Raw genomic sequence first — 27,035 nt, 5'->3', positions numbered from 1 at the left:
GCTGCCGCGACCCCACAAACTGGGGAAGTCATATTTTCCCTCTGCCTCTTGTCTGGACTTGCATCCCTGCCCTCTCCCCTCACGTGGGGGGCCAAGCCTCTCCCTTCCCCCATCTCCCCCACTGCCAAAGGGAAAATCAGCTCCGTCTCCAAGCTGCCAGTGCCCCTCTGCCATGTCTGGGCAAAGGCAGCAGGCTAGGAGCTGCCAGTTGGGGTGGGGTGGGGTGGGGTGGGGGCTGGGATAAAGACTATGTCTTTATTCTGCCAAATCCCAAGTGAGGGTGGGCTGTTGGAATTGGGGGGAGAAAGAAGAAAGCAGAGGCAGAGCAGGAGTAGCCCCTCCTGGGTTTCTGAGGGGTGGCCGGGCACAGGTGGCTGCCCTCTGATTTCTAGCTGGGGACCTCATGAAAGTTCCTGCTCCCCTGTGGCTCTTATAAAGGATTCTTGTTGGGGGCCCTTCTAGCTCTAATAATCTGGGCTTGCTTGGGGCAGGGAGCAGGGCAGAGGTTAGAGGAGACCCTGCTCCGGACCTTGAGCTCCAGATCCATCTGTCCCATGGTGCTTGTGCAAGCATTTCCTGAGCCCCTGCTGGGTGCTAGGCCCTGTAAAGGACAGAGGGACAAGGAAAACCCACCTGCCTTCAAGAGATTCACAATCTTGTGACAAGGGGCACTCACTAAACCATCTGCGATCAGAGGATGGTGAGGGAAGGGGAGCTCTGGGAGGAGGTGGAGCTTCCGGGTGGAAAAGTGGCTGGATGGCAGGAGGGGCAGTGGCAACCATAGGCAGAGGCGCCGAGGTAGCACTGGGCATAGCCCACATGGCTCCCTGCAGGGGCAGAGGGCCAGGCTGGGAGTCAGGATGCCCGGCTTCCAATTAGCCAGCGTGGCCTTGGGTCATGGCCATCACCTCTCCGTGGAAGGGGATATGACCACCTCTGCTCTCCTCCCACAGGATGGTGGCAGTATCAGCGAATTGGTGAGGAGAAGACTGCTTTGCTGCCTTCTCTGGTCTTCCAGACTCCAGGCCTCAACATCCGCAGGGGGAGTGGCAGGGCTGGCACCAGGTGATGACTGAGCTGCCTTCCGAGGGTGTAGGGGTGAGTCAGTATTGTCTCAGGGACAGGCTAGGGTCCCATTGTTCCTCCCTCGTCCTACAACTAGCGTCCCCAGGGAAGGTCTCCAGATGCCCAAAAAACACCATGTCCCACACAGCTGCAGAATTGGCATTGAAGGGGCCCTAGCCCCGGGGTGTCCTGGATTCCCGAACCAGGGAAGCCTGTAGTCTGGTCCCCTTTGATAGGTGAGCAGAGGCGTGCTGTTGGAGAAGCCCACAGAGGTAAGAAATTCACTAATTCATTCATTTGTTCACCAGACATTCCATGCCAGGTCCCAAGGACACAGAGAGGAGCGCTGAGAGGCCACAGGGTTGAGGGGAGGAGGCTGACCTGTGTGCAGGCAGGAGAAGCAGGGACCCTCCACCACGACTCTGTCAGCCTGCTACCAGGCCTGGCGTCGCTTGGTGACACGTTACTCTTTTGGGCCTCTAGTTTAAACGTACTGAGCTCTCACCAGGCTTCACATGGGCCATGTCATTTCTTTCTTACAATAACTCTACAGATTAGGAAGTGTTCTTTCCCCATTTTATACATGAGGAAACTGAGGCTTGGTAAGATGAAGTCATCTGTCTCAGGTCACACAAGTGGTAGAAACAGGACTGGAACCCAGGACTGTCTGCCTTCAGCACCACGCCATTTTATATGGTGCAGGTGCAAACCTTGGGGCAGGGGTGGGGGGCACTGAGGTCGGGGGACTCTTGAAAGAAGAGGCTGGCAGCTGAGAGCAGCTCCAGAGATAGCAGGACTGGCTGAGCACCCCGGGCTATGAGCTATCTAACCAGGGCATGCCTGGTCTCTTCAGGACACTAAGCCGTTCCTTGGGACAGAAAGAGAGTCCCCATGTGCCTGGAGCAGGAGACCTGGACTCTCCTGCCCACCAGTCACCACCCACTCCTGACATGAACTGACTGTGTGACGCTGGGCCAGGCACCCTACCTCGCCGCCCCAAGAGCGCTTGAGTCCAGGCTCAGAGCCCGGCCTGAGCTGCCAGGGCCTGACGAGGCCCCCTGGGACCCACATCCCTAATGCTCCGCTCCAGTGTGAACGTGCAGGCGCCTGGGCCACCGAGGGCAGGAGGGGGAGGGAAGGCAGCAGAGGGGTACACTTGCCCTTTCTCTCCAGTGGGCAGAAGCCCAGAGGGCATTGCCTCACCCTGAGCTGGCCATGATGTCAGCGGAAACCCCGGGGCCTCAGCAACAGCCCTACCCTGCCCTGCGTCCCCCACCCACACCTAGACAATCTCCGGCCTCCTGGAGGACACTGGCCCCCCACACCCTGCTTCCCCGTGAAGCTGAGAGGAGCCACGTCCTACTGCTGCCTCTCCCCGGCCCTATCTCCCCATCTGCAAGGATGTCTGGGTGATGGGTGTGTGAGGAGGGCCGGGGCAGAAGGGTTACCCCCAGGTGTTCAGCTCCTCCCTCGCCCGCCAGGAGCTTTCCCCGCCATTCTCTCAGGATGTTCCATTGCCCTGGCCAACCCATGCCGCGGGCTCCGTGACTCCGTCTCCCCTGGCAGAGGAGTGGGGTTACCTCTCCCTGGGCTGGAAGATCCTTATCCTGCCCTGCTGAGTCACTACCGGCTCCTCCCGCTCTGTCCCCTCCCTCCCCACCCGCCTCCCTCCCTCAGGCTTCTCACGGCTTTCTCCAGACTGTCTGGGTTCCTCAGGGGACTCACCCAGGGGTCAGAGGATGGACAGCACCTTCCCTGGGGCCATTGGGCAAGTGACCTTGGGCAAGTCACTTGACCCCCCCCCCACCTCAGTTTTCTCCTGCATAAAACAGGGATGACGATAACGGTACCTTCCTTAGAATAAGGGATGACTGAGTTAATGCAAGTAAAATCTCTGGCACTTAGCACCCAATAATGGTAAATATTATTCTTGTCGGCCCCTCATGCCCTATCCTCCTGTCTCTGCTAATGATGTCCCCTCTCTAGTCTGCCACCTCCCCCTTGCAAGCCCCCCATGTCTACATGTCCCCACCTTCTCTGTTCTTTTCATTCTGCCTTCTTCCCGAGGCCCGTCCCCATCACCCCGACTCTGACTCCCCACACAGGGCACAGACACAGACTCTCTAGGGGCCATTGCTCATCTCTCCTCCAACAATGAAGGAGTCCAGAGGATTTGACCTTGCATCCTAGACAGCCTCCTCTTAGGGATTTGGTGTGTTGAAGGGGAACAGTGTGAGCCCTGAAGGAATGGGAGGAGCCAGCGGATCCTGGTGTGCAGCGGCCGGCCCCATCTGTCTGCAAGGCGTGGGTGGTTTGGGTCTGTGAAGAGCTCAGCCCTCCCCGGCCCCCACAGGCACCTTTCTGAGGTCCACCTCGTGGTCCTCAACAGAGCACTCTGAGCATTCGTCAGGATCAGCCTCTGACCACTGCAAAATTTGTTAAATGAAGTAGCGACTCCGGAACTCAAGAAGGTGTGCCAAGGGCTGTGGTGCAGAGAAAGGAGAGGTCAGAGGAGAGAGGAGCTGTCAGGGAAGACTTCTAGAGACCCTGAGGAGAATCTGAGTGGCAGAAAGGGAAAAGCCACTTCTGGTCTGGAGCCAGTACCGAGGCAGGGGGGGAGCTGACACTCAGACCTCTGGGGTTCAGTCACCCCTCAAAGCTTTCGGAAGCACCTCCTATATGTGCAGACTGCCCTGAAGAACAGTGTGGACCTACAGAGACCCACACCCTGCTCTCCTGGGATAGAGGGCAAGATGGCTCCAGAGCCGCCCCCCTCTTAACTAATGGCCTTCTCCCTGCTCTGCCCTCGGTTCCCTGAGGTCTTCCCTGTCCTCCCTCCACTGCAGGAAGCCCATCTCAGCCAAGAAGGATGGCTTCTCGGGCCCTCTCTCCTCGGGTGCCTAGCTCAGCATGCAGCAGCGAGCTGGGGCCCACAGTCGCTTGCTTGTCCGATGCAAGGCAGAGCAGCCTGGTCTCTGTTCTGGGAGCTGGGACTGGATGCGGTGTCTGTCTCCCTCTGCTGGTCCCTCAGGGGACAGCCCGGGTAGATGCTTTCCCCAGAGCTGATGGTGCCCCTGTCTCCCCAAACAGAGGATGGCGAGTGTTGGGGCGGTTAAGGAAAGGGCCTGGGGACTCAGGCTGGGCCCCAGCCTGCAGGAACACGGCACTGCCTCCTGGGTCCCTGCAGGCCGGAGCCTGCCTCCAACAGGGGCCCCGAGGGGTGGTCTGAGGGAGGCCAGGTAGCCTCCCCGATGCCTTCCCCAGGGGCCAGCGGGCCCCGAACAGCCTCCTTTCCCTTCCAACCCATGAATGGAGCTGTCATCCATGGATTATCTAAACCTTTTGTGAAGCTATTTCTCTTTCCAGCCGAGACCACATCTTGGGGTAATGAGTTCCATCGGCGTCCCCCCCGCTGGGCGAAGCACGCTGCCTTTGATTTGTCCTAAACTTACCTCACTCGCGCTCCAAGGGGGCCCTGTAACTGCAGCATGCCAGGTTGTGGTGAACAAGCCGGAGCTTTCCCCTTCCCATCCCCGCTGTGGGTTTAAAAAATTCCATCCCCTCTCCCCTCCACCTCCAGCCCTGCGGACTGAAGAGACCCATCTCTCGTCTGCGCGTGGAGCCCGGCAGTGTGGGCACAGCCGTTACTCATGCCAGCCTCCGGTAGCTTGCGAGGACGGCAAGGCCTCACATTCTCCTCACGAGGCAGAGGGCACCGAGGACCCAGAATCAATGGAGGCATGGGCTGGTGGCAGCAGCCGCAGCCTCCCCTCCTGTCCCCACCCGAGTCCTCAGGGTATTTTCCAGTCCCCGGGCTCCAGGCCTTTTCTTTTTAAAGTTTCTCTGGGGGGGACTTTCCTCCCAGGTTCCTCGATTCACCCTTGCTTTGTCCACACTAATGACTTATTTTAACCCCGGTCCTGGCCCTAGGATACTGTGAGGGTACTCTCCAGAGATGGAGGACGGAGGTGGTAGGACACAGCAATGGCAACACTGACGGTGTGTACTAAGAGCTCTATAAACATTGGCTGAGTTCATCCTCACGACAGCCCTGTGAGATAGGGTCTGTTATTGCCCCCCCCCCCCCCAATTTACGGATGAGGAAACTGAGGCTCAGAGAATATAAGCAACACGTCCATTTGTACAGAACTTGAAAGCGATGGAACCAGGATTCAGATGCGGGCAGGCTGGTGCCTAGAACCCCACTGTCCTCCAGACAGACAGACAACTTGAGTTCAAGTCTTGGAACCTCTCTGAATCCTATACTCTTCAGTCTTTCCACATATGCTTATGAAACCACTGCTACGTGCCACACTTGTTCTGGTTGCTGGGAGAAATGCTGGGGAACGGGAAAGGCCTGGGCAGCGCTTGCCTGTGGGGTCTGGTGGCACCTGGTATGCCACAAACGCAGGACACGTGCGCAAGTAGCACTCTGCCAGCTTAGTGCCCCCAGCAGCTCAGAGCTGCCTGGCTCGCTTGGTTACCCCAGAGTAACCCACAAATACCATTGTCTGTGTGTGCACAGCACAGCAGACTGCCATCAGAGCCTCGGCACAGGCCACTCCCTCTGGTCGGTCTCTGCCCCAGAATGGAAGCCACAAGAGTGAGGATTTTTGTCTTGAACTCTCTTTCCCGAACTTAGAAAAGTGTGTCTAATATGCATTGAATGAATGAATTACTGAGCTCTGGGGATTCCTGCAACTTCAAGACCAACCAGTTGGTGAGAAATGGTGGCTGAAAGGAAATTTCCCGACAGATAATTATTTTAAGAGTTGATACGGTAACCACTTCCCCCATTCCATATCTGCCCCCCGCACACACACATTCCCACATGCTTACATCCTCAAGCATTTGTAGGAAACCACCTCTAACGGGGCAGTGGCAAAGACTGTGAGAACTTTGGGTCTGAAAGGATCCTGAGGGAGCCTCTCATCCAACAGACTCATTTCATCAAGGAGGAAACTGAGGCCCAGAGAAGGGCCTCGACTTGCTCCAGTCTGGCACAGACCGCACATCGTCTTTGGGTCCCTAGACCCATCCCTTGCCCAACACAAAGGGTCCCTGATGGTTTCGAGGCCCCCGTCCCCCACTGCGCATCCTCCCTTCTGGCCCTGGAAGGTGCTATTGGCTGCGCCAACTGCAAGCTCGAAGAGGCTCTTGGCCTCAGATTGGAGAGCTCCCTGCCAGCCCCCCGACCTGGGGGAAGCAGGACAGCCAATTACAGCTCCTCTCCAGGGCTGTGGCCAGATGAGGGGCCCAGGGAAGCCGGGGGGCCCCTTCAGGATCATGGCGTGTCAAGGTTGGAAGGGACCTCAACAGGCATCTCATCTTACCAACCACATTATACAGACAAGGAAACAACCACAGAGACAGGGAGACACTGGTATAAAGTCACAAAGCTTGTCAGTGTTGAAGCACACACTAGAAACCCGGGACTCCGATTCCCAGCTCTACGCTCTTTTCTGGTGTCCGAACCCTTCAGAAGGGTGAGGTGATTCCTGACTTTTGGCAGGTGTGTGTGTGTGTGACTGAAGAAAGACATTAAAAGTCCTAAAGAGGGACCGGCCCCGTGGCCGAGTGGTTAAGTTCGCGCACTCTGCTTCAGGGGCCCAGTTTTTTGCCAGTTCGAATCCTGGGCATGGACACGGCACCGCTCATCAGGCCATGCTGAGGCAGCGTCCCACATAGCACAACCAGAAGGACCTGCAACTAGAATACACAACTACGTACTGGGGGGCTTTGGGGAGAAGAAGGAGGAAAGAAAAAGATTGGCAACAGATGTTAGCTCAGGTGCCAATCTTTAAAAAAAAAAGTCCTAAAGAGTTACGTCTCTCCCCCTTTCCCCAGGGCCTCGTTCCAAAGACCTCAAGGCCACAGGACCTTACAGCCCCACGGGGGTCAGAGGCAGAGGCACGGCCATATGGTCATTCTCAGCTTCCCCTGCTGGCCTTTCAAGGAGCTTTGGCGTCTTAGGTCCTGTTGCAGTCGGGCTGCGCAGGTCATGGTGTGGGGCAGGCGTGGAGCTGCCGGGGAGGCTACGCTGATTCACACGGGGATAAAAAGAGAGGGAGAGAGATTCTGAGAGGAGGAGGAAAGGTAAGGACGAGAGTAGCTAATGCTAGGTTCTTTTGTCTCTTTGACAGACCGTGGGGGGACAGCTGTTGCCTGGGGAAGGGGGGCACTATGGGCAGAGGCTGCAAGCGGGATTTGTTTCTCTCATCACAGCTGCGTGCTAAAAGCGACTGGGGGCAACTCGGCTTCATTTGGATCACACATTTATTCACTGAACACACACTTAGTGACCATCTACTGAGGATCAGGCCCTGTGTGAGGCACAGGGTGGGTCCAGCAACAAGACATACTCCCTGCCCTCACGGGGCTGACATACTCACGAGGAAGACAGCCATTAAATAAGTAGATACACGTAGGAAAGAACGTTGAGTTGTGGTTAAGTGTTGCGTATAATACAGCAAGGGCTCAGCTGGAGAGTCTGGGGACAGGGGGGCACCAGGGCAGAGAAGGCCTATCTGCGGATGGGCAGCTGAAGCTGAGCCCTGAGGAAGAGAAGGAGCCAGCATATGAGAGGGAGGAAGAGCATCCCAAGTGGTGGGAACAGCAGTGCAGAGATCCCAAGGTGGAAAAGGATGAGGTGGGTTCAGGGAACTGATGGGGCCAGCCGGCTGCAGAGGAAAGCCAGAGACAGGAAAGATGGGTGGGCTGGCTCCTTGCAGGTTCAGGGTAAGGAGCTTGGATTTTATGGCAAATGTAGTAGGCGGCAACCACTGGAGGATCTGAACAAGGGAGAGGGGGCTGGCCCGGTGGTGCAGTGCTTAAGCGCGCACCTTCCGCTTCGGCGGCCCGGGGTTCGCCAGTTCAGATCCCAGGTGCGGACATGGCACTGCTTGGCAAGCCATGCTGTGGTAGGCGTCCCACATATAAAGTAGAGGAAGATGGGCATGGATGTGAGCTCAGGGCCAGTCTTCCTCAGCAAGAAGAGGAGGATTGGCAGCAGATGTTAGCTCAGGGCTAATCTTCCTCAAAAGAAAATAAAAATAAACAAGGGAGAGGTGCGACACAGATGTTTCAGGAAGGTCACTTTGGTGTCATACAGAGAGTGGACTGGAGGAGACAGCCTGGAGGCATGAGACCACTCAGAGGGCTCTTACATCCTCCAGCTGAGAGATGACAGTGGCCTGAGCCAGGGTGTCAGTCGGGGAGATGGGAGAGGAGGGCAAAGTGGCCATCTGCTTGGGAGGTGGAACAGTCAAGACTTGCGGAAGGATCGCAGTTTGTGGGGTGAGGGAGAGGCTGCTGTCAAGGATGACTCCCAGTGATCTAAAGGCCTGGATAGAGGTGGTGTCATTTGCATTGATTCTCCTCCCGGGAAGGGGGAAGGGAAGAATTACTCCCCGCCCCCCACCCCGGTGCTCTAGGGAGGGGCCGGCTGAGAGCAAGGAGAAGGAGAAACAGAGTAGGGTCCAGAATTGCAGGCCAGGAGCCGGAGGGCAAGGGGGCCCGCAGACAAATACAGCCTACTCACCGTAGACGGCACGAGAGGGGCAAGACCAGGCCGGCCCTACAGGAACGCAGGGATGCCCAGGGTCCTACACAGAACCTTGGTGCGGGGGGACTGGAGGTCAGCGAGCCCGTGCAGGTGATTCCCTCCCACCTTACACACGTGGGGACTGAGGCCCTGGGCAAGGGGCAGACCTCCCCGCTGATGAACCCCTCCTTTTGCACAGTCCCGGAGTCTTTTTCAAACGGCCCCATAAGCAGGAAACGTTTCCAGCGCTTCGCAGCACTGCCCCTCATTGCTTGGCAGCCCCCACCCCTCTGCGAGGCTCACAGACCCACTTCCGCCTCCAAGGGCAAAGCCCCCCGCTGAGCCTTTACTCTCGCTCTTCCCGTGCCAGGTAGCCCTTCCGCCCCCTTCTACCCGGAGAATCTTCTGTTCTTCAAGGCTCAATGAAGGATCCTCAAAGCCAGAGTGAACGGCAACGTCCCACCCCGGGATCCTGCAGCAAGCTGCTTCGGTCTCTTTTTAGCGCTGCTGGTTGCTGCCAGTGTCCGAGTCCCCGACCCGGACTGGGTGCGCACGGTCTCGCTTCGACCCGGTCGCCCCGATGACGCCCAGGAAATCCGTCCTAAATCAGTGACCCAGGAGTGCGGGCCCGCACGGCTCAGGACTCCGAGCCCAGGGCTCGCTCCCCCGCAGCGGCACCTCGTGTCCCGGGCCGCGTCCTCTGTGCTCCCCGCGTTCGCGGGCGCAGCCGCCGGGTCCCCAGGGGCGCGGGAGGCCGGGGCGGGCCGGGACTGCGGGGACCTGCGAGCGCAGCCGGCGCCGGGCGCTCCCCGCTCACGTGACCAGGGCCCGCCCCGCTCCAACTCCGTCACGTGACGGCGGGGCGGGCGAGCGTTTTTCTCACGTGACGGAGGCGCGGGTGTGTGGACCAATGAGGACGCGGGGGCGGGCCCGCCGGGGGCGGCGCGCGGGAAGGGAGCCCCCGCATCGGCGGCGGGCGGCGGGGGAGACCCGGAGGGGGCCAGCCGCCAGTCTCAGCCCGCTCGCAGGCCAGGCCCGGGCTCGGGCTGGGGCAGCATGAAGTGTCTGGTCACGGGCGGCAACGTGAAGGGTGAGTTGGGGTCGGCCGGGGGGCGGGGACACGTGTGACGGCCCGAGGCGCCAGCCTAACCCCCGTTTCTCCTCTCCTCCCCGCAGTGCTGGGCAAGGCTGTCCACTCCCTGTCCCGCATCGGGGACGAGCTCTACCTGGAGCCCCTGGAGGACGGGGTGAGGGGCTGCGATGTGGGGAGGGCTGGGATGCCAGCAGGGAGGCCCTAACCTGGGCGAGTCCCCTCCACCGGGCGGGGGCCGGTGGGCAGAGTGTCTGCTGAGTTTCAGTTTCCTGCCCGGCCGCCGGGGCTTCACGTTGGGCCCTGTCATCTTCCCAGGCCAGTGCGTGAATTGAGAGCAGTTGCCCTCCCTGAAATGCCCAGTGGCGGGTGGGGCGACTTGGGGAAAGGTAGCAAGAGTGCTGACGGCTCTGTAGGGCCCTTGGCCATGGGAGCAGCGCTGAGGTGGACTCGGGGAAGACTTCGTGGGGAAGGTACCCGCTGACTGGAAGGAGAAGGGAGGATGTCCACAGGTGATGGTGGAGTTGGAGGGGATTAGGGCAAGTGTGTGAGCACAAGTGGACCAGAGGGCTGGGCCTGTCGCTGCCCCTTGACCACATCCCTCCCCCTTCTTCTCCTGGCCCAGCTCTCCCTCCGGACGGTGAACTCCTCCCGCTCGGGCTATGCCTGCTTCCTCTTTGCCCCGCTCTTCTTCCAGCAGTACCAGGTGGCCACCTCTGGTCAGGACCCCCTGCGCTGTAAGATCCTGATGAAGGTGAGACCCTTCCCTCACTAGTGCAATGCACCCCTGCCCCCCAACCCCCACCAGCAGTGCGTCTGCTCTCAGGCACTGAGTAGATACTAACTGGGGAGAGAGACTGTGCAGAGCAATGCAGTGCAAAATGCAGTGAGGGGCCTGGTAAAGACACCCACAGACGGTCATGGGGGTATGGAGAGGGGTACTGATTCTGCCAGGGACCTGGAGAGAGTGGTAACATTCAGGCATGTCTTCCAAGGCATTCAGATATGGAGAACAGCATGAGCAAGGGCCTGGACGTGTGTAAACATCCTGCATGTTGCGGGAGCTCCTTTCCTGGTGCAACAGTGCTGAGCTGGTGATGGGCCAGGGCCTACAGGGGACATGAGAGCTGGCTGGTGGAGGCGCAGCACTGGGCTAATATGTTTCCCCCACCCAGTCGTTCCTGTCCGTCTTCCGCTCTCTGGCGATGCTGGAGAAGACTGTGGACAAATGCTGCATCTCCCTGAATGGCCGGAGCAGCCGCCTGGTGGTCCAGCTGCACTGCAAATACGGTGAGTGGGCAGCCAGCTGGCCAGGGGGTCCCTGGGGTGTGGGGGTGGAGGTTGGTGAGGCCTACTGAGACCCTCTCTGCCCATCCAGGGGTGAGGAAAACTCACAACCTGTCCTTCCAGGACTGCGAGTCCCTGCAGGCTGTCTTCGACCCGGCCTTGTGCCCCCACGTGCTCCGTGCCCCAGCAAGGTGAGCACGCGCCCTGGCCGCAAGCTGAGCCCTGGGTCCCTCTCTTCTTCCTGGGGCCTCGAGGGTCCATTTAAGGAAGGTGCCTTCTGCATTTTCCCTGCAGGGTTTCTGTGAACCTCAAAGAGTCCAGCCAGCTCAGTTTGCTCTCACTCAGGTCCTTGTCTGGCTCTTTAAGGGCAGAGGCTGGAGTGGAGGACGAGCAGGGTGCTCCCTTCCTTCACGCGCCTCCCTGTCTTCAGAAGCCTGTGTTCTCCACCCCAGAGGTCCAGCTTGGCTTTCTGGTCACTCAGACTTTCAAGTCATTCTGACGCCTCTTCTCGAGAGGAGGTCTCTGGCCTGTCCTCATATCTTCTCTGGCCTGAGCAGCCTTGAAAGTCCCTTGTTAATCTTTGTGGCTCAGGGGCTCAAAACTCTTCTCTGGCCTGGTCATCCTTCTGGGAATGCTCCCCGTTCAAGGGCAGCCTCTCTTCCTACCTGCCTGGGCTCCAGCCTTGAGGAGTCCCTCGGCAAGGCAGGAGGCTGAGTGGGGAGGTCATGGTCCACGACGCCTGCCTGCACAAGCAGCTGTAGGGTGGAGCCCTTCCGGACAACCAGAGCATCTAGAGGCTGTGCAGGACCCCAGAGGGGGACTCCAGTGGAGGCGAAGTTTCCTGGTGAAGACCACAGAGAGGAGTGGCTCCCCTCCTGCCCTGTGCTGGACGCTGCTTGCATTTAAGTGGCCCAAGGGCTCGTTCATTTCTTTTGCTAGGCGTAGGATGCGATAACCCGAAGGTCCCTTTGGGTCCTGACAGTGTGTCCTTCTGCGTTCTATTGAGATAGCACTGCTCAGGACTCCTTCAGGTAGAGAAAGCAGGAAGGCTGTCACCTCTAGTCTGGATTTGAGGCTATTTCTTTCTCTCTCTTTTTTTTTTTAACTTTTATATTTATTTATTCATCTTTGAGGAAGATTAGCCCTGAGCTAACATCCACTACCAATCCTCCTCTTTTGCTGAGGACGACTGGCCCTGAGCTAACATCCGTGCCCATCTTCCTCTGGTTTATATGTGGGATGCCTGCCACAGCATGGCTTGATGGGTGGTGCGTAGGTCCCCGCCGGGATCCAAACTGGCGAACCCTGGGCCCCTGAAGCGGAATGTGCGCACTTAACCACTGCGCCACCAGGCCAGCCCCCTTTTTCTCTTTTTTTTAGTGAGCAGTTGTTGCTCTTTCTCTTAGGGACACCTTCAAATACATATAAAAGCAGATGTCAGCTTCTGTCCCAATTGTTTTGAGGCAAATTCCAGATGTTACTTCATCTGTAAATATTTGTCAGTGTGTTTCCCTAAAAGCAAAGGATTTCAGGGCTTTTTCTGAGGGCCGAGTTTATAGGGACAGCATGACTGTGGTTTCCCACCCGTGGATGGGCAGGTACTGCCTGCCCAGTGCAAACAGCCCATCCCCCCTGCTGCCTTCTCTGAGCCCCGCTCTTGTCTGCCCGCTCCCTTGCAGTGGACTTCTCTCCCACAGCAGCCTGGGAGCCTTTGATGGGGCAGGGGCCTGTCCTCCTGCCCGCGCGCATGCTAGGCCTGGCCCACGGCATTTATGGGACGCTGGTGTGTGTTTGCCGCCCTGCCTTAGGTCCTCGGAGAGCAAAGCCACTGGGCAGGGCTGGGCCTTGGGTGTACAGTCACGCGTCACTTAACGACAGGGATCTGTTCTGAGATGTGTGTCATTAGGTGGTTTTGTCATTGTGCAAACATCATAGAGCGCACTTACATAAACCTAGATGGTATAGCCTACTGTCCACCTAGCCTACGTGGGACTAATCTTATGGGATCACCATCGTACATGTGGCCCATCGTGACTGACTGAAACGTCATTATGCGGCACACGACTGTAATGCTGTGCCCTCTGTACAGGGTCCTAGGGGAGGCTGTTCTGCCCTTCCCCCCTGCCCTGGCGGAAGTGACGCTGGGCATTGGCCATGGCCGCAGGGTCATCCTGCGTAGCTACCAGGAGGAGGAGGCAGGTAAGGGAGCTGGACACAGCCTGGGACAGGGAGGGGAGCTGGGGTGGGAGGGGGCGGGGCCCAGAGGCCCTGGTTTCTCCTGTCCCTGCCCCCACAGACAGCACCGTCAAAGCCATGGTGACTGAGATGAGCATCGGGGAGGAGGATTTCCAGCAGCTGCAGGCCCAAGAAGGAGTGGCCATCACTTTCTGCCTCAAGGAACTCCGGGTGAGGCTCCCCGCACACACTCACCACCCTGTCCTCCCGGCCTGCCCAGGGCCTGGCCTCACCGCTCTGCCTCTCCCGTCCCAGGGGCTCCTGAGCTTCGCGGAGTCAGCAAACTTGTCTCTCAGCATTCACTTCGATGCTCCGGGCAGGTAATTCCCAGCCTCAGGACAGGGAGGGGAGGGCTCTGGGATGCCAGGAGCTGAAGGGCCCTGACCTTGCGGGGACCCATCACCTGCCCAGGCCAGCCATCTTTGCCATTGAGGACTCTCTGCTGAACGGCCACTTTGTCCTGGCCACGCTCTCGGAGCCGTACCCGCACTCCCAGGACCTGCGCTCCCCGGAGCTCTGCCGGCCAGCGCCGCAGCTCCAGGCGCACAGGTGAGGGCCCCCCCACCCCGTGCACCCTGACCTGAGCCCGCTCCTCCAGTTCCTGCACCTCCCCCACACACACTTCCTGTCAGGCCCCAGCCCCTAGTGTTCATGGCTTCCAGCCGGCAGGCTCGGCCTTCCTGATCAGCTGTGCTCGCAGAGCCCTCCCACCCAGGGAAGTGTCCCCAAGGTCGGGCTGGCTTCCTTCTCTGGCTGAGGCCTCCCCTTCGAGTCTCCCCCAAGGCCAAGGAGGGAAAGGGCTGCCGGGAGGCAGGGGGCTGCTTGGGGTGGGGGAAGCAGGTGGCTGGAAGGGCAGGTGGGTTGGGGAGGATGGGCCCAGTGTAGTTTAAGCAGAGGAAGTTTGGCCTGGCCCCCCGCCCAGCATGTCCCTGGGCTCCAGTGCTCTCCAGCTCCTGTCCCCTGGGAAGGTGGGGGCTTAGGCCCTGGGTGGCCCAGCTCACAGGACTTGCTGCTCCCCTCCCCCAGCTGAGCTAAACTTGTCCCCAGGATGCCTCCCTCAGGCCCCTACCTGAACTCTGATCAAACGGATTCCAGGCCTACCCCCTCCAGGAAGCCCACCCCCTCCAGGAAGCCGCCACTTAACCCCCCCTGCATCCTCTCCCCTCCAACTCAATCAAGAAGTAGTAAAACCAAGAGATCACCAGTGATCAAGAGCTCCCTGCAGCCCTCTCTGAGCCTTCCAGGTTGGGGCTCTGTGTCTGTACCCCCTCCTCTCTCCTTGTTCATCGATGACACCATCTCTATCTGCAGCACACCCCTCCTGGATGACTTTGCCAATGACGACATTGACTCTTATATGATTGCCATGGAAACCACCGTGGGCTGTGAGGGCTCCCGGGCACTGCCCTCCCTCTCCCTTCCACCTGGCCTCCACCCCCCCTGTAGCCCTGGCCCCCACTCAGAGGAGGAGGAAGACGAAGACGAGCCCAGTACAGTGCCTGGGACTCCCCCACCCAAGAAGGTAGGGGCCAGAGTTGGAGGCAGGGGATGGGAGGCCAGGAGGGAGCAGCCTCCAGAAATTCACTCAGCTTCCTCTTTTCTCCTTCCAGTTCCGTTCCCTGTTCTTTGGCTCCATCTTGGCCCCTGCACACTCTCCCCAGGGCCCCAGACCTGTGCTTGCTGAAGACAGCGAGGGTGAAGGCTGAACTGACATCCTCAAGTCTGTGTCAAGAGGCCCTGGGCGAGATGCAGCCACAGCCTCCCCTTGCCCCGGCACTGGCCAGGGGCAGGGCTGGGTCTCCGCCCTGGTGGGTGGTAAAGCTCAGCTGGCTGGTCCTGCTGCCTCCTCAGGCCCCGCCCGGCTATTGGTGACTGGCCCTCCAACCCCCAACCAATCATGTCTGTTCCCAGGCTTGGCACTGAGCTGCCACCTGACAGGAGGTCCTTCACTTCTTATTCCAACCATGTGGCCAGGGCTAGACCCCTGCCTTCTTAAGCCCACCTCCCTAAGAAAAAAATCACAATGGGGCTGCTGGCCCCTGCTGATCCACCTTCCCTGCCAATCATGATCTCTCTTCCTTAAATTCTGGGCACACCTCTGGGATCCGCTGTGGCTGGCACAGACTATTTTTCTTGCTTTCTCGATACACTTGGCCCTGGCTTGGAATTCTGAGCACCCCTGTGGACCTGAACGTGTGGCTGGAGTTGCCCTGCTGGGGCCTCGTGCCCAGTAAGCCTGCCCTGTCAAGTGGCTCCAGGCAGAAGGGCTGCCAGGCCCAGGTGTTTGGGACAAGGGAGACAGAGGCCAGAGTGAGAATCCAGCTTTGACCTTTATTCAAGAGACCAGATGGGTTGTCCCGGGGTCCAGCTGCCAGCCGTGAGGCCAAGCAGGGCTGGAGACCCACAATCTGGCCCTGCTTTGCCCTGAGCTGCAGCCTCAGCCCCAGGATCCTGCTCGCAGCCACCACAGGTGCAGGCAGAGGGAGCCCTGGGGGACCGGACGCTGCTAGTGATTCATTAAAAAAAAAATACACCAAGGCTCCGTGTTCCCCGTGACGGTGGGCCTGGGGAGCCCGCGTGACCCCCACGGCTGCATGATTTCTGTACAATCCACCAGCTGGGGTAGAGAGCGGGCACGCGGAGGCTATTTCTTGGCTTTGGCGGAGTTGCGGGGTGGGGTGATGGGCCGGCCTCCAGGGTTCAGGCCACTGAACTGCCCGTATTTCCCCTTGTTCTTGTCCGCGGGCTTGAGGATCTAAGAGAGACAAAGCTGGTCAGGCTCATGGGACCAAGCCACAGGGCCACCAGCCCCTTCCTTCCCGTTTCCCACCTGGAAGGAGCACATGAGCGTCTCGTCCACGCTCATCATGGCACCTGCGTTGTCAAACTCGCCACAGTAGTTGGGAGCTGAGAAGAGTGTCACCAGCTGCCGCTTGGCAAAGAACTCATAGCCATCTTCCACCACCTGGAGGGGGATGGGGGCAGCTAGTTCAGCGGGTGCTGGCTGCCCAGGCCCCACTCCCACTGGACCAGAGCTGCCAGCCCACCTGGTGCGCCCGGCAGATGAGGTCCAAATCGTGCTTGTGCAAGAACTTGGCCACCACCTCAGCCCCGAAAGTAAAGGAGACCCCACGGTCGTTCTCGCCCCAGCCCTGCACGTCCTTGTCCGGGTCGGACCACAGCAGGTCACACAGCAGCCCCTGGTCAGGCACGTCTGTGGGCCGCATGATACGCCGAATCTGTTCCATGGACTGCAGGTCGGGCGACAGCCCTGGGGGGTGCAGAGGGCAGGTCATTTCCTCAAATAAGCATCACAACAAGGACCCCCTCCTCCAGAAAGCCTTTGGTGGTCAGCCTCTGCCGGCCCCGTCCCCCACCTGGCGGTCTCCTGGGAGCCCAGGCAGGCAGAACTCATCACCTTCTGCCTCTTCAAGTCTCTGCCCTTAAGGAGTCAGAGCTCCTTGGAGAAACGAGACAAGTGAATTCCACGCTCCGTGCTGAGGCCCCCACGGGGGAGTGAGTACAGCCTAAGACTGGGGTGCGGGGCATTTCCTGGAAGAAGGGATATCCAAGCCCGGACCCCAGGGAGAGCTGTTCCAGGCACTAACAGCTCCATCGCGAGTCCCCCGGGGATGTGGCCGGGCTCCTCCTTCCCAAGCACTCCCTCAGCAGGTGCCCCAGAGCCGCCCTCACCTCCGTGGCAGCAGAAGATCTTCTCGTCCACGATGGCAGCGATGGGCAGGCAGTTGAAGCAGTCGGTGAAGGTTTTCCACAGTTTAATGTTGTAGCGTCTCTTGCCTGCCCAGAGGAAGGAGATGGCTCGTGAAGAGGCCTGGGTGCTCCACCCTCAGCCTGGGTCTCTCGGCCCTCCAGGACATTTTGTGGGCTGTTTAGACACAGCTGGGAGAAGAGAGTGGAAAGCAAGAAGGAAAACCCCCACCCCACTGCCTGCCAGCATTCTAAGGGGTTCTAGAGCAGCTGGGTCCACAGGGACCCCCAAGTTCCAATCTGGAACAGCCTCAGGGTTGGCACCCACCCGTGAGCAGGGAGCAGGGCCAGGCCAAGACCAGGTCTGGTTTATCTCAGCTTCTGGCCGGCACAGTCCGGTCCAGATAGGCATCCTATGTGCTTAAGTAACGGATGTACTGGAGGGAGTGTCACCAGGCAGGGCCCTGCATTAGAATATGGTCAGCTCTTCAGTCAGCAACCATTCACAGACCCCTCCTGAGTGCCAGGCCCTAGGCCAGGAGGGCAGGGCCCTGCCTTCACGGAGCTCACAGTCCAGCAGGTGTCTGCCAGACATGATATCCTTACCACCAGGACAAGGTGAGGGTCCCACCGAATAGCGGAGGGAGCTCTTCAGGACCTGGGCAGCCCCAGACACCCAGCCCACTCACACTCATCATAGAAACCGTAGATGCGGTTGATGCTGGCACACTCATGGTTCCCGCGGAGCAGGAAGAAGTTCTCGGGGTACTTGATCTTATAGGCCAGCAGCAGGCAGATGGTCTCCAAAGACTGCTTGCCCCGGTCCACGTAGTCCCCCAGGAAGAGGTAGTTGCTCTCTGGAGGGAAGCCCCCATACTCGAACAGCCGCAGAAGATCGTAGTACTGGCCATGGATGTCACCTGTGACCCAGGGAACCGGGTCAGCAACACTAGGCGCAAGGCCTAGACTTGAATCCCGGGCCAGGGTTGGGCTCAAGAAAAGAGGGATCCAGGGACTTTGGGAGGCCAGTGCCACTTTCAAGAAGCAAGGGAGCCTGGGTAGGGGGCTCACCACAGATCTTGAGGGGCGCCTCCAGCTCCAGAAGAATTGGCTGGCTCAGGAAGATCTCCCGGGATTTGAGACACAGACCACGGATCTCGTTCTCTGTCAGCTGTACATTCTTTCCAGGCCGTGAGCCCTGCACTGGGGGCGGAATGGGACGTCAGGACCCTCGTCCCTCAGGCAGGAGGAGGGTGGGTGACACAGGTGGCCCCAGGGGCACTTCTGGAGGCTCCCAGGCCCCTCCTTGCTCAGGGGCAGCTGTTGCTGTTGGGCCTCCCGGGACCTCCGCCTCAAGCCTTCCAGGACGAAACCCCAACTACCCTCCAGGCACTCGAGGGGACTGCCACGGAAACCCCATAGCAGGACCCCTTCCCGGGGGTGGGGGGGGGGGAGGCTAGGTTTCTCCGGCTGCTCCCTCATCCCAAGAGCCCCGGCCACCCCGTGCGACCCCGGCCCAGGAGAGGGGGCTGCTCCCGTGCCGGAGCGGCCCCAGACCTCCTAGGCGCGCCGCGAGGGGAGACGGCCGCGGCCCTCGAGGCCCGTCCCCGCCCAGTCTAAGCTGGCCCTGGGAGCCGCAGGCCCGCCCGCGCGCCACTTCCGGGCCGGGCTGGGGGCCAGGGCGCGGCGGGCGCCCACCTCCCCCGCCCCGGCCAACCTTCCAGCAAGCGCCCGATGATAGAGTCCAGGTTGAGCTTCTCGCTGTCGGACATGGCGGCGCCGCCGCTCCGGCCCAGCAGCTCCGGGCCCACTCCTGCCTCCCGCCCTCCCGCGGCCTCCTTCCGGCCTGGCACTCCTTCCGCCCTCCCCGGCCCGCCCCGGCCCGTCGCCCCGCCTCCTCGGCCGCCCGCCCCGCCCCGCCCGGCCCGTCCCCGAGGCCCGCCCCGCCCCGCCCCGCCTGCTGCCCCAGCGCTCTAGCGCCTCCGCCGGACGCCGAGCGCAGGGGCGCCGGAGGCCCGGGAGGCGGGGCCTCGACTGTGGGCGGGGCTCCGTGTGCCTGGGGCGGGGCCTGCTCGGTGGGCGGGGCTTCGTGGGGCAGGGTTGAGTCTGGCCCCGCCTCTGAGGAGCACCCAGTCTCTTGGGGGAGGATCTGGGGCCGGAAGGACTGTAGAAGTTGTTTTTCTCTTTTAAAAGCTAAACAGTCCTGCCCACTCCTGCCCTGGGAGGGAGGGCGGTGTGAGCACGCTGATAACCGTCTCCCCAAAGACTGCGGATTAAGTCTTCGAAGTGCAGAAAAGGAAACAGCTTTAGCGATCGCAAGGGGCTGGTCCAAGACCCGGCCTGACTTTCACGGAGGACCTCTACCTCCTGAGTCTCTGTGGCCCCCAGACACTGACCTGACCCAGACACTTGCCGCAGACCTCCGAGCCCATTTTGGTCCACACTGCCTGTGGTGCGCACTAATTATTATTTTTTTATAAGCCCCATCATAATCTGCATCGTGTGCTTGTTAAAAGCATTACTTTGTAAAGAATAAACATTAAATAATTCTTATAGGAACCCCGAATTGGGTGTTTTACATGCCAGTAACCTCAAAACTGGAGATGACCTGGTCTGTCCGGCTCTTGCAGACCTTGGCCTCATCAACCCCCCTAGCACAGGAACCCAAGCCTGCAGCCACCGAGCCCACGGGGAGGGTGGGAGGAGCCCATGGCCCAGGGGCACTGGGCAGGCCGGAAGAGCCTCTGGGAGGAAGGGGGGGACACCCCCCCACACTTGGGAGGGGCCCCCCAGTGGGTTGCTGAAGCTGCGGCTGTGGAGGAAGTGAGAGGAGGAGGTGAGGTGCAACTGGGAGGTAAGCTGGGCTGGTGGGGACAGGGGCTGGGCCAGGGGCTACTTCCTGTACGGATGCCTGGCCTCTCTGCCACTTCGGGGCCTAGCCCCCCCCAGTAGAAGAGAGAACAGAAGGAGCTTGGTGAAATACCCTGAAACCTCCCCCCTCTGACCCTACAGCCAGGCCCTCAGGCTGGGGACCAGCTGGATGGGAGCTCAGGCCCAAGGCCGGCCAGGGGCTGCCTCTCACACTGGCTCTCCCCACGTCTTGCAGCCTGTGGCATCGGGGGGCACCATGGCCCAGGCCCTGGGGGAGGACCTCGTGCAGCCTTGCGAGCTGCAGGATGACTCCAGTTCTTTGGGGTCTGACTCAGAGCTGAGTGGGCCCGGCCCATATCGCCAGGCTGATCGCTATGGCTTCATTGGGGGCAGCTCGGCAGAGCCAGGGTAAGTGGGGCAGGAATGGGGGTGGTGGGGTACTGGGATTGAGGATGGGGTCTGAGGGCTGAATTCTAGAGTGAGGCCCAACCTCAAGAGTCCTGGGGCCTAGGGACTCAGCCAGTGCCACCCCTCCTCAGGCTCCAGGTGGAATCCCAAGGCTGGCAGGGCTAGGGGTAGGCTGTCCCTGTATATCTCTTTTACCCCCAACCTCTGAAGGTTTGCACCCACCCTTAGGGCTGACCCTTCCCCTTTTAATCTCTGGCCCAGGAATCACAGATCCAAATCATAAAACCTCTTCTCCCACCTTCACCCGTTCCCAATATACAGACAGAAAAACAAGTCCAGAGACAGGTAGGAACTTGCCCAAGGTCACACAGCAGATCAGAGCCAGAACCAGACTCAAACTCAGGACTCCTGTCTTCTAGTCCAGGGCTCTGTCCACCCAGCTTCCCCTGTGAGCTGTCTGTGTCCCTATCCTGGGGGACAGCCAACTAGACCCTCCCCCAACACACACCTACACACCCCTTCAGTCTTTCCTGTTTCCGCCCGCACTGGAACCACTTTCTTTCCTGTCCCCATGACAACCACTGGCAACTCCTGGGTGACAGGTCACCTCCAGGGCTCCCCAGAGATCTCCAGGGCCAGGACCTGGACTCACCCAGGTAGCGTGCAGGATGGCAGATATGGGCTCTAGGTAACGGCTGCCCAGCACCTGCATGTCTGTGCCGTGTGCCCCCCAGACCGGGTCACCCTCCTGCAGACCTCATCCGCCAGCGGGAGATGAAGTGGGTGGAGATGACCTCTCACTGGGAGAAAACCATGTCTCGGCGCTACAAGAAGGTGAGGGGACAGTGGTCCCACCCAGGCTTCCTTGGCTCATTTCCCTTTGCCTCCGCCCATGCCCTGGCAAAATTCACCCATTCTGTGTCCCGCACCTCCTGCTTTTTCTCCCTACCACCCAAAGTGCCCCCCAGCCCCTGCCCAATGACAAGTTGTGCTTGGGGCCTGCCGACAGGAGCAGGGGAGGCTAGCCTGGCTGGCCTAACGGGGCCCCTTGGCCTCGCCCACAGGTAAAGATGCAGTGCCGGAAAGGCATCCCCTCGGCCCTGCGGGCCCGGTGCTGGCCCCTGTTGTGCGGGGCCCATGTGTGTCAGAAGAACAGCCCTGGCACCTATCAGGTAAGGGGGTTGGCAGGGGTCCTGCCTCCCTTCCCAGAGCCCCTCATCACTCTGAGCCCTCATAGTCATCTTCTGCCCACCCACAGGAACTGGCTGAGGCCCCTGGAGACCCACAGTGGATGGAGACCATAGGCAGGGACTTGCACCGCCAGTTCCCTCTGCATGAGATGTTTGTGTCACCCCAGGGTCATGGGTACGAAGCCAGTGATGCCCAGGGCCCCCCAGCCCCACAACCCCCAGGCGCTTCGGCCCAGTCTCCTACCCCACTTTATATCCTTGCATCTTGGGGGACCCAGCGAGGCCCAGGGGGCTGAGGCCTGGGCAGACGCTGCAAGAGGGTGGGAAGGGATGCCCAGAGGACTGGCCCCTAATGGGGTCTTCTGGCACAGGCAGCAGGGGCTCCTGCAAGTACTCAAGGCCTACACCCTGTATCGGCCTGAACAGGGCTACTGCCAGGCCCAGGGCCCTGTGGCTGCCGTGCTGCTCATGCATCTGCCCCCAGAGGTGAGTGCCCTTGACCCTGCTCCAGGGACCTGAGACCCTGAACCCTCAGCCCCAGTGGGACCCAGTGATCCATGACACCCAACCCCAGGGACTCTGACTTCAGGGACCCAAGACTCTTGATCCCCCAATCCTAGTGACCTAATAACCCTATGTCCTGGACCCATGACCTCCAACCCCAGGAACTCTGGCCTCAGGGACCTGGGATCTTGACTCCCAGATCCTGTCCTAGTGACTCGGGGCCTCATGACCACCAACCTCAGTGACCTTCACACCCAATGACCCTGACACTGGGAACCTGGGACCCTTGACCCCGACCCTTACCCCAGTGGTCCAGGAGTCTGGCGTTCTCACCTTGACCTCATAACTCCTGATTCTGAACCCTGTGATCCCTGACCCCAATAACCCCAGGGACCCAGGATTTGAACTTCGAGACCCTCCTAACCCTTGGCCAGTGAGCCCCAACCCTGTGACCCTCAAATTCAACACCCAGAGCCCTGTGACTTCCAACCCCTTAAACCCATCAGTTGGCCTCCATCTGGGTGGGGGAGGCTTTTGGTAACCGCTCCCCCACACTAAGTGCATGCTCCTGGCTCCAGAGTCACCCCAGATGGTGTCTAGGTCCTCTCCTGCACCCCTTTCCCCTGCCCTGCAGTCCCCTCCATGGTCCCCTCTGTGTGGGCACTCACGGCCTGTGCCCTGCCCCCAGGAGGCCTTCTGGTGCCTGGTACAGATCTGCGAGGTCTACCTCCCCGGCTACTACGGGCCCCACATGGTGAGAGGCTGGGATGCGGCCAGAGGGTACAGGGGGAGGGGCTGGGCAGGCGGGTGGCGGCCTGGGGACCCAGGGGACAGAGGCTGGGCTTTGGGAGTGGAGGTGCTGATGGGTGTGGCCGCAGGAGGCCGTGCAGCTGGACGCCGAGGTGTTCATGGCCCTGCTGCGGCGGCTGCTCCCGCGCGTGCACAAGCACCTGCAGCAGGTGGGCGTCGGGCCCCTGCTCTACCTGCCCGAGTGGTTCCTGTGCCTCTTCGCCCGCTCCCTGCCCTTCCCCACAGTGCTGCGTGTCTGGGACGCCTTCCTCAGCGAGGGTGAGTGGGGTGGCTGGCTGGGCGGGTGGCGGTAGGGGGCGCAGTGCCCAGGGCTGGGAGCCTTGGGGTGCGAGGTGCTCACCAAGTAAGCACGCCAGTTCTGCTCTGCCCCGCCTACCACTGCCAATCCTGGCCCTGGGGTCTGGGTGCGCCAAGGGTGATGGCGCCCTGCCCAGCTCCGGGGAGACAGCCCAGCCCCTGGCCGCACATCACCACGGTAGTGAATGGTGGCTCCTGCCCGCTGTGATGAGACACCACAGGGAGGGCAGGCTCTGCGTGGGGCTGGGCTGGGTCTGGGGAGGCTCCCCCTGAGGCAGATGGAGCAGGAGCTGGGGAGACCACAGCAATGGAGGGGCTCAGCGACTGGGCACAGTGGGGACATGGCCCACAGGTGAGCCCTCGCTGGTAGCAGGCACTGCTCTGGACACTGGGGGCCACCTACCTGAGTGAGCGAGACCTACATTCCGCTGGGGGTGGGGATAGGAGGTAACCAAATTAACAAGATATTTATAGATTGTCATAAGTGCCACGAAGAAAATAAAACAGGGGATGTGACAGAGTGTTAGTGGAGCGGCGGGAGGACGTGCTGTTTTTAAAGATGCTCCGGCTGCTCCACGGAGGAGGCAAATGGGCAGGGGCGGTGTGGAGGGTGGGAGGCCAGGAAGGACACTGTCCACAGGGTTCAGACTGCAGATGACATGGCGTGGGAGGTGCGTGGAGAGAGGAATAGTCAGAGAGGTGGACGCCAGGGCCAGGCCGAGAGTGGGGGCGAGTCGGGGCAGAGCTGAGCTAGACTCTGGGTCTTTGGAGCCCCGGCTCGGTAACCCCATCAGTAACCCACCTGCATTCTGGTCCACGTGGAATGCTGGCGGTTGCACCTAAAAAATGGTAGATATCAATCACTAGATTTATTGAGTACCTGCTATGTGCCCAGCTAGCTCCAGGCCCAGCCCACTGGGAAAGGACCACGGACTGGCTTAGAGCTCTGACCATGAGCGTCCAAGTCGCCATCTACGCGTCACCTTCCCTCCAGCCTCAGACCTCGAGGGCGGGGCAGGGCAGGGCCCAGTCAGTGTGGCTAAGCCATCTTTGCCCTCTCCACCGCGGACAGCACTGCTCCAGGCTCCCGTTCATAATCATGGTGACATTCGTAGTTGCTATTGGCCCTTTACAAGTCACAGTTGTCACTAGACCTCACTGGTCCCCTAACTACTCTTCTCAGCTGATCTGAGGCTGTCAGGAAGGGATTCTGAGGCTCTGGGAATGGCCCAAGGTCACACCCACGTGCGAGTGCGTTCGTGAGTGTGTGCACGTGTGCACCATGCTCTTGGCTTAGGGGTGGGGAGCTCTGCCTAGAATCTCTCTAGAATCAGACAGTCACAGATGTGACCTGGAAAGGCCTTCAGGCACCCCTGGCCCTTCCGTGTGGAACGAGGAGCTGAAGCCCAGGGACAAGGCTTGGCGTGAGGTTGGCAGTAGCGCCTGGCTCCTGCAGGCCACTCTGCCCAGGAGTGTCTGCGCCTGCTGAGACTTACTCACCGGTGCCCCCACATTGCGACCCCACTCTCAGTCGTTGCTCCTGGCCTGAGTCAAGGCTGCAGAGCAGCAGGAGGGCAGAGGCTGGCTGTGGGCAGGTTCAGGTGCGGAAGTGAGGAGGGGCAGGGCTGGTCCCCCACTGAGTGAGCCCCTGCCTGCAGGTGTGAAGGTGCTGTTCCGTGTGGGGCTGACGCTGGTGCGCCTGGCGCTGGGCACTGCAGAACAGCGCCTGGCCTGCCCGGGGCTCCTGGAGACACTCGGTGCCCTGCGAACCATCCCCCCAGCCCAGCTGCAGGAGGAGGCCTTCATGTCCCAGGTCAGTGCCCTTTGCCTGCCCTCTGCAATGGACCAGCCCCTGCTGCACAGCTGGGGAAACTGAGTCCCAGAGTGGGAAGTCAGACTGAGAACCGGGGTTCAGTTCCCTGTCCTCTGAGCAGCAGAGAATGTGAAAACCCCAGGCCTCCAGTGGCTTTCTATGACTCCCTTAGCGAGGCTGTCTGTCAGCCCCTCAGCCCTCAGCCACTTCCTGGGGCTGTCTGCTGCCCGCCCTCGTCAGGACCTCATGGTTTCCTGCCCTCCCCCGGTCCAGGCAAACTCAGTACCAACCGCTCCCCACAGGTGCACAGCGTGGCCCTGTCCGAGCACGACCTGCAGCGGCAGATCAGAGCCCAGCTCGCCCAGCTGCCCGAGTCGGCGTCCGGGCCACCCCCACGGCCACAGGCCCGCCTGCCCGGGGCTCAAGCCATCTTTGAGGCCCAGCAGCTGGCAGGGGCGCGGGGAGGCACCAGGCCTGAGGTGCCCCGAATCGTGGTGCAGCCCCCAGAGGAGCCCAGGCCGCCCCGGCGCAAACCCCAGACCCGAGGCAAGACTTTCCATGGGCTCCTGACTCGGTCCCGGGGCCCCCCTATCGAAGGCCCCTCCAGGTCTCATCGAGGCTCCACTTCCTTCCTGGACACCCGATTCTGAAGGTCCTGCTTCTGAAGGGACCGTGGACTCAGTGTCCCCCAGCCCCAATTGCCTGAAGGGCTGATGCCAGCCTCACAAATGGGCACTGCACTTTAAGGCTGGGATTTGGTGACTCGGCTCCCCTCGCACGGACTGTATCAGGCACAGGGATGAAGGAAGGGGTAGGATTTGGGGGACCCAGGCCCGCCATCTGCCCACGGAGCTGTCCTGGAGCCTGGGCACTTGCAAGCATCAAGCTGGCGCTAAGGTCGTTGGCCGGGCTAGGGGACCCCAAAGGGCTCCTGGGAGGCCTGGAATAAAGTCTGACTGAGCAGAAGCCTGGATGGAGTTGGATCAAATGCCTTCCACCCCCAAACCCGAGACCAGAGGCCCCTTCCTCTCCCGCCCTCACCCCGACAGCCCCACCTCTCCTGGTCCAGCCCTGGTTCCCACAGGACACCCGAGGCTGCCCATTGGCTGCTGGCAGGTGTTTACCAGCAACAGGAACCAGTGGTGAGCCGCCTTGCCCAACCTCTTGGGGGCAGGTAAGGCTCCCGCACCTGTAGGAGGAGGGCCCCCCAGGTGGATGCTGGCCCTAGAAGTGGGATTCTATCCCCTGTTCTGCCCCCTGCGCCACTGGTTCGGGACACCCAGGGGTGGGTAGACTCTAATCCAAGTCCGCCCTCCACCCATGGTCCTGGTCCTGTCCACAGAGAGAGCCAGCGAGAACAAAGGCCTAGTGTGCCAAGACAAAGGAGAAAGGTCCCACTGGCCCTTGCCCCCTCCCTGAGCCCGGCTGCACCCCCTTGGGACTGCCGCCATGGAAACCCCCTCCCACACTCTCTAATTGCCCCCATGGGTGCCTGGGGTGCCTGGGACGTGAGCCATCGCCAGGAGAACGGGGCTGGTTCCATGCTGGCTTGTGTCCCTGCAGTGCCCGTTCCCGGTGTCCTGCCTCCCTGAGCATCCTTCCCCGAAGAGTGGAGGGTGGGGGGCACGGCAGGATTGGGGGGTGCCGGGAGAAAGTTTCTGAAGTCGCACTTAAATGGTGGAGTGTTCAGTCTGCCCATCCCAATGGCTGTGCTGGAACATGGGCGTGGCCACCCGTCAGACCACCGATTCAGAATGGCCTAGTGACAGAGCCACCGGGTGCAAGAATACACTCACTCTACGTATGTTCTTGTGGCACTTACTCTGTGACTGGCCAGGCCCTGGGTCCGGGGAAGACCATCCCACTCCCCAGGAGCCTGGAGGAGGGAATCATGGGGTTCCAGACCCAGATCCACTGTCTCCTGGGGGGAAATTGAGGCTCAGCAGGGGAGGGAACTTGGCCAATGGCAGACCCAAGGTTTACCCCTGCCCCACATCGGCAGCCATGAACCTGCCACCCACCACTGGGAACCCACCTTGGTCTGTCTCCCGGGGTGCTCTCTCTCCTGTTCCCGCCCACTCCCCCCAGCCCTGCCCCAGCCTGGGTCCCAGCCCCTCTGAGTGTGGGGCAGCCGGGGGGGGGGGGGGGGCCCCTGTGAGTTAAAGAGAGCTTGCCGAGCCCTCCCTCTCCCCTCCCCTCCCCCCTGGGGTCCCT

General features: G+C 60.6%; 3 protein-coding genes across 8 annotated transcripts; 2 read left to right on the top strand and 1 right to left on the bottom strand.

Moving 5' to 3' along the window:
* Positions 1 to 9,467: 9,467 nt before the first annotated feature.
* On the top strand, positions 9,468 to 15,388 carry RAD9A (RAD9 checkpoint clamp component A). 2 transcript variants are annotated; one of them, XM_046643139.1, is made up of 11 exons: positions 9,475 to 9,698; positions 9,785 to 9,855; positions 10,324 to 10,452; positions 10,874 to 10,988; positions 11,077 to 11,176; positions 13,075 to 13,184; positions 13,282 to 13,391; positions 13,476 to 13,540; positions 13,632 to 13,769; positions 14,532 to 14,742; positions 14,831 to 15,388. In XM_046643139.1, the coding sequence occupies exons 1-11, from the start codon at positions 9,665 to 9,667 to the stop codon at positions 14,924 to 14,926; spliced, it is 1,179 nt and encodes a 392-aa protein (XP_046499095.1). In that variant the 5' UTR covers positions 9,475 to 9,664; the 3' UTR covers positions 14,927 to 15,388. The 2 variants fall into 2 exon arrangements, with proteins under 2 accessions (XP_046499094.1, XP_046499095.1); XM_046643138.1 differs by having other exon boundaries at positions 9,468 to 9,698; positions 13,282 to 13,540.
* Positions 15,389 to 15,531: 143 nt separating this feature from the next.
* On the bottom strand, positions 15,532 to 18,801 carry PPP1CA (protein phosphatase 1 catalytic subunit alpha). The gene is made up of 7 exons (XM_046643140.1): positions 18,646 to 18,801; positions 18,000 to 18,131; positions 17,618 to 17,848; positions 16,914 to 17,018; positions 16,268 to 16,491; positions 16,051 to 16,185; positions 15,532 to 15,975 (listed from the first exon to the last, which is right to left on the bottom strand). Exons 1-7 carry the CDS (start codon positions 18,698 to 18,700, stop codon positions 15,865 to 15,867), a joined length of 993 nt encoding a protein of 330 aa, XP_046499096.1. The 5' UTR covers positions 18,701 to 18,801; the 3' UTR covers positions 15,532 to 15,864.
* Positions 18,802 to 19,727: 926 nt separating this feature from the next.
* On the top strand, positions 19,728 to 25,781 carry TBC1D10C (TBC1 domain family member 10C). Of its 5 annotated transcripts, none has more exons than XM_046644144.1 (10): positions 19,728 to 19,764; positions 20,035 to 20,207; positions 20,942 to 21,041; positions 21,272 to 21,379; positions 21,466 to 21,572; positions 21,769 to 21,883; positions 22,590 to 22,655; positions 22,780 to 22,969; positions 24,667 to 24,821; positions 25,124 to 25,781. In XM_046644144.1, the coding sequence occupies exons 2-10, from the start codon at positions 20,056 to 20,058 to the stop codon at positions 25,469 to 25,471; spliced, it is 1,341 nt and encodes a 446-aa protein (XP_046500100.1). In that variant the 5' UTR covers positions 19,728 to 19,764; positions 20,035 to 20,055; the 3' UTR covers positions 25,472 to 25,781. The 5 variants fall into 5 exon arrangements, with proteins under 5 accessions (XP_046500100.1, XP_046500099.1, XP_046500098.1 ...); XM_046644143.1 differs by having other exon boundaries at positions 19,729 to 19,782; XM_046644142.1 differs by lacking the exon at positions 19,728 to 19,764 and having other exon boundaries at positions 19,813 to 20,207.
* The last annotated feature ends 1,254 nt before the right edge of the window (positions 25,782 to 27,035 follow it).

This window comes from Equus quagga, chromosome 17 (genome assembly GCF_021613505.1).
Source record: "Equus quagga isolate Etosha38 chromosome 17, UCLA_HA_Equagga_1.0, whole genome shotgun sequence".
Lineage (NCBI taxonomy): Eukaryota > Metazoa > Chordata > Mammalia > Perissodactyla > Equidae > Equus > Equus quagga.
This window is presented reverse-complemented; position numbering and strand designations above follow the sequence as displayed.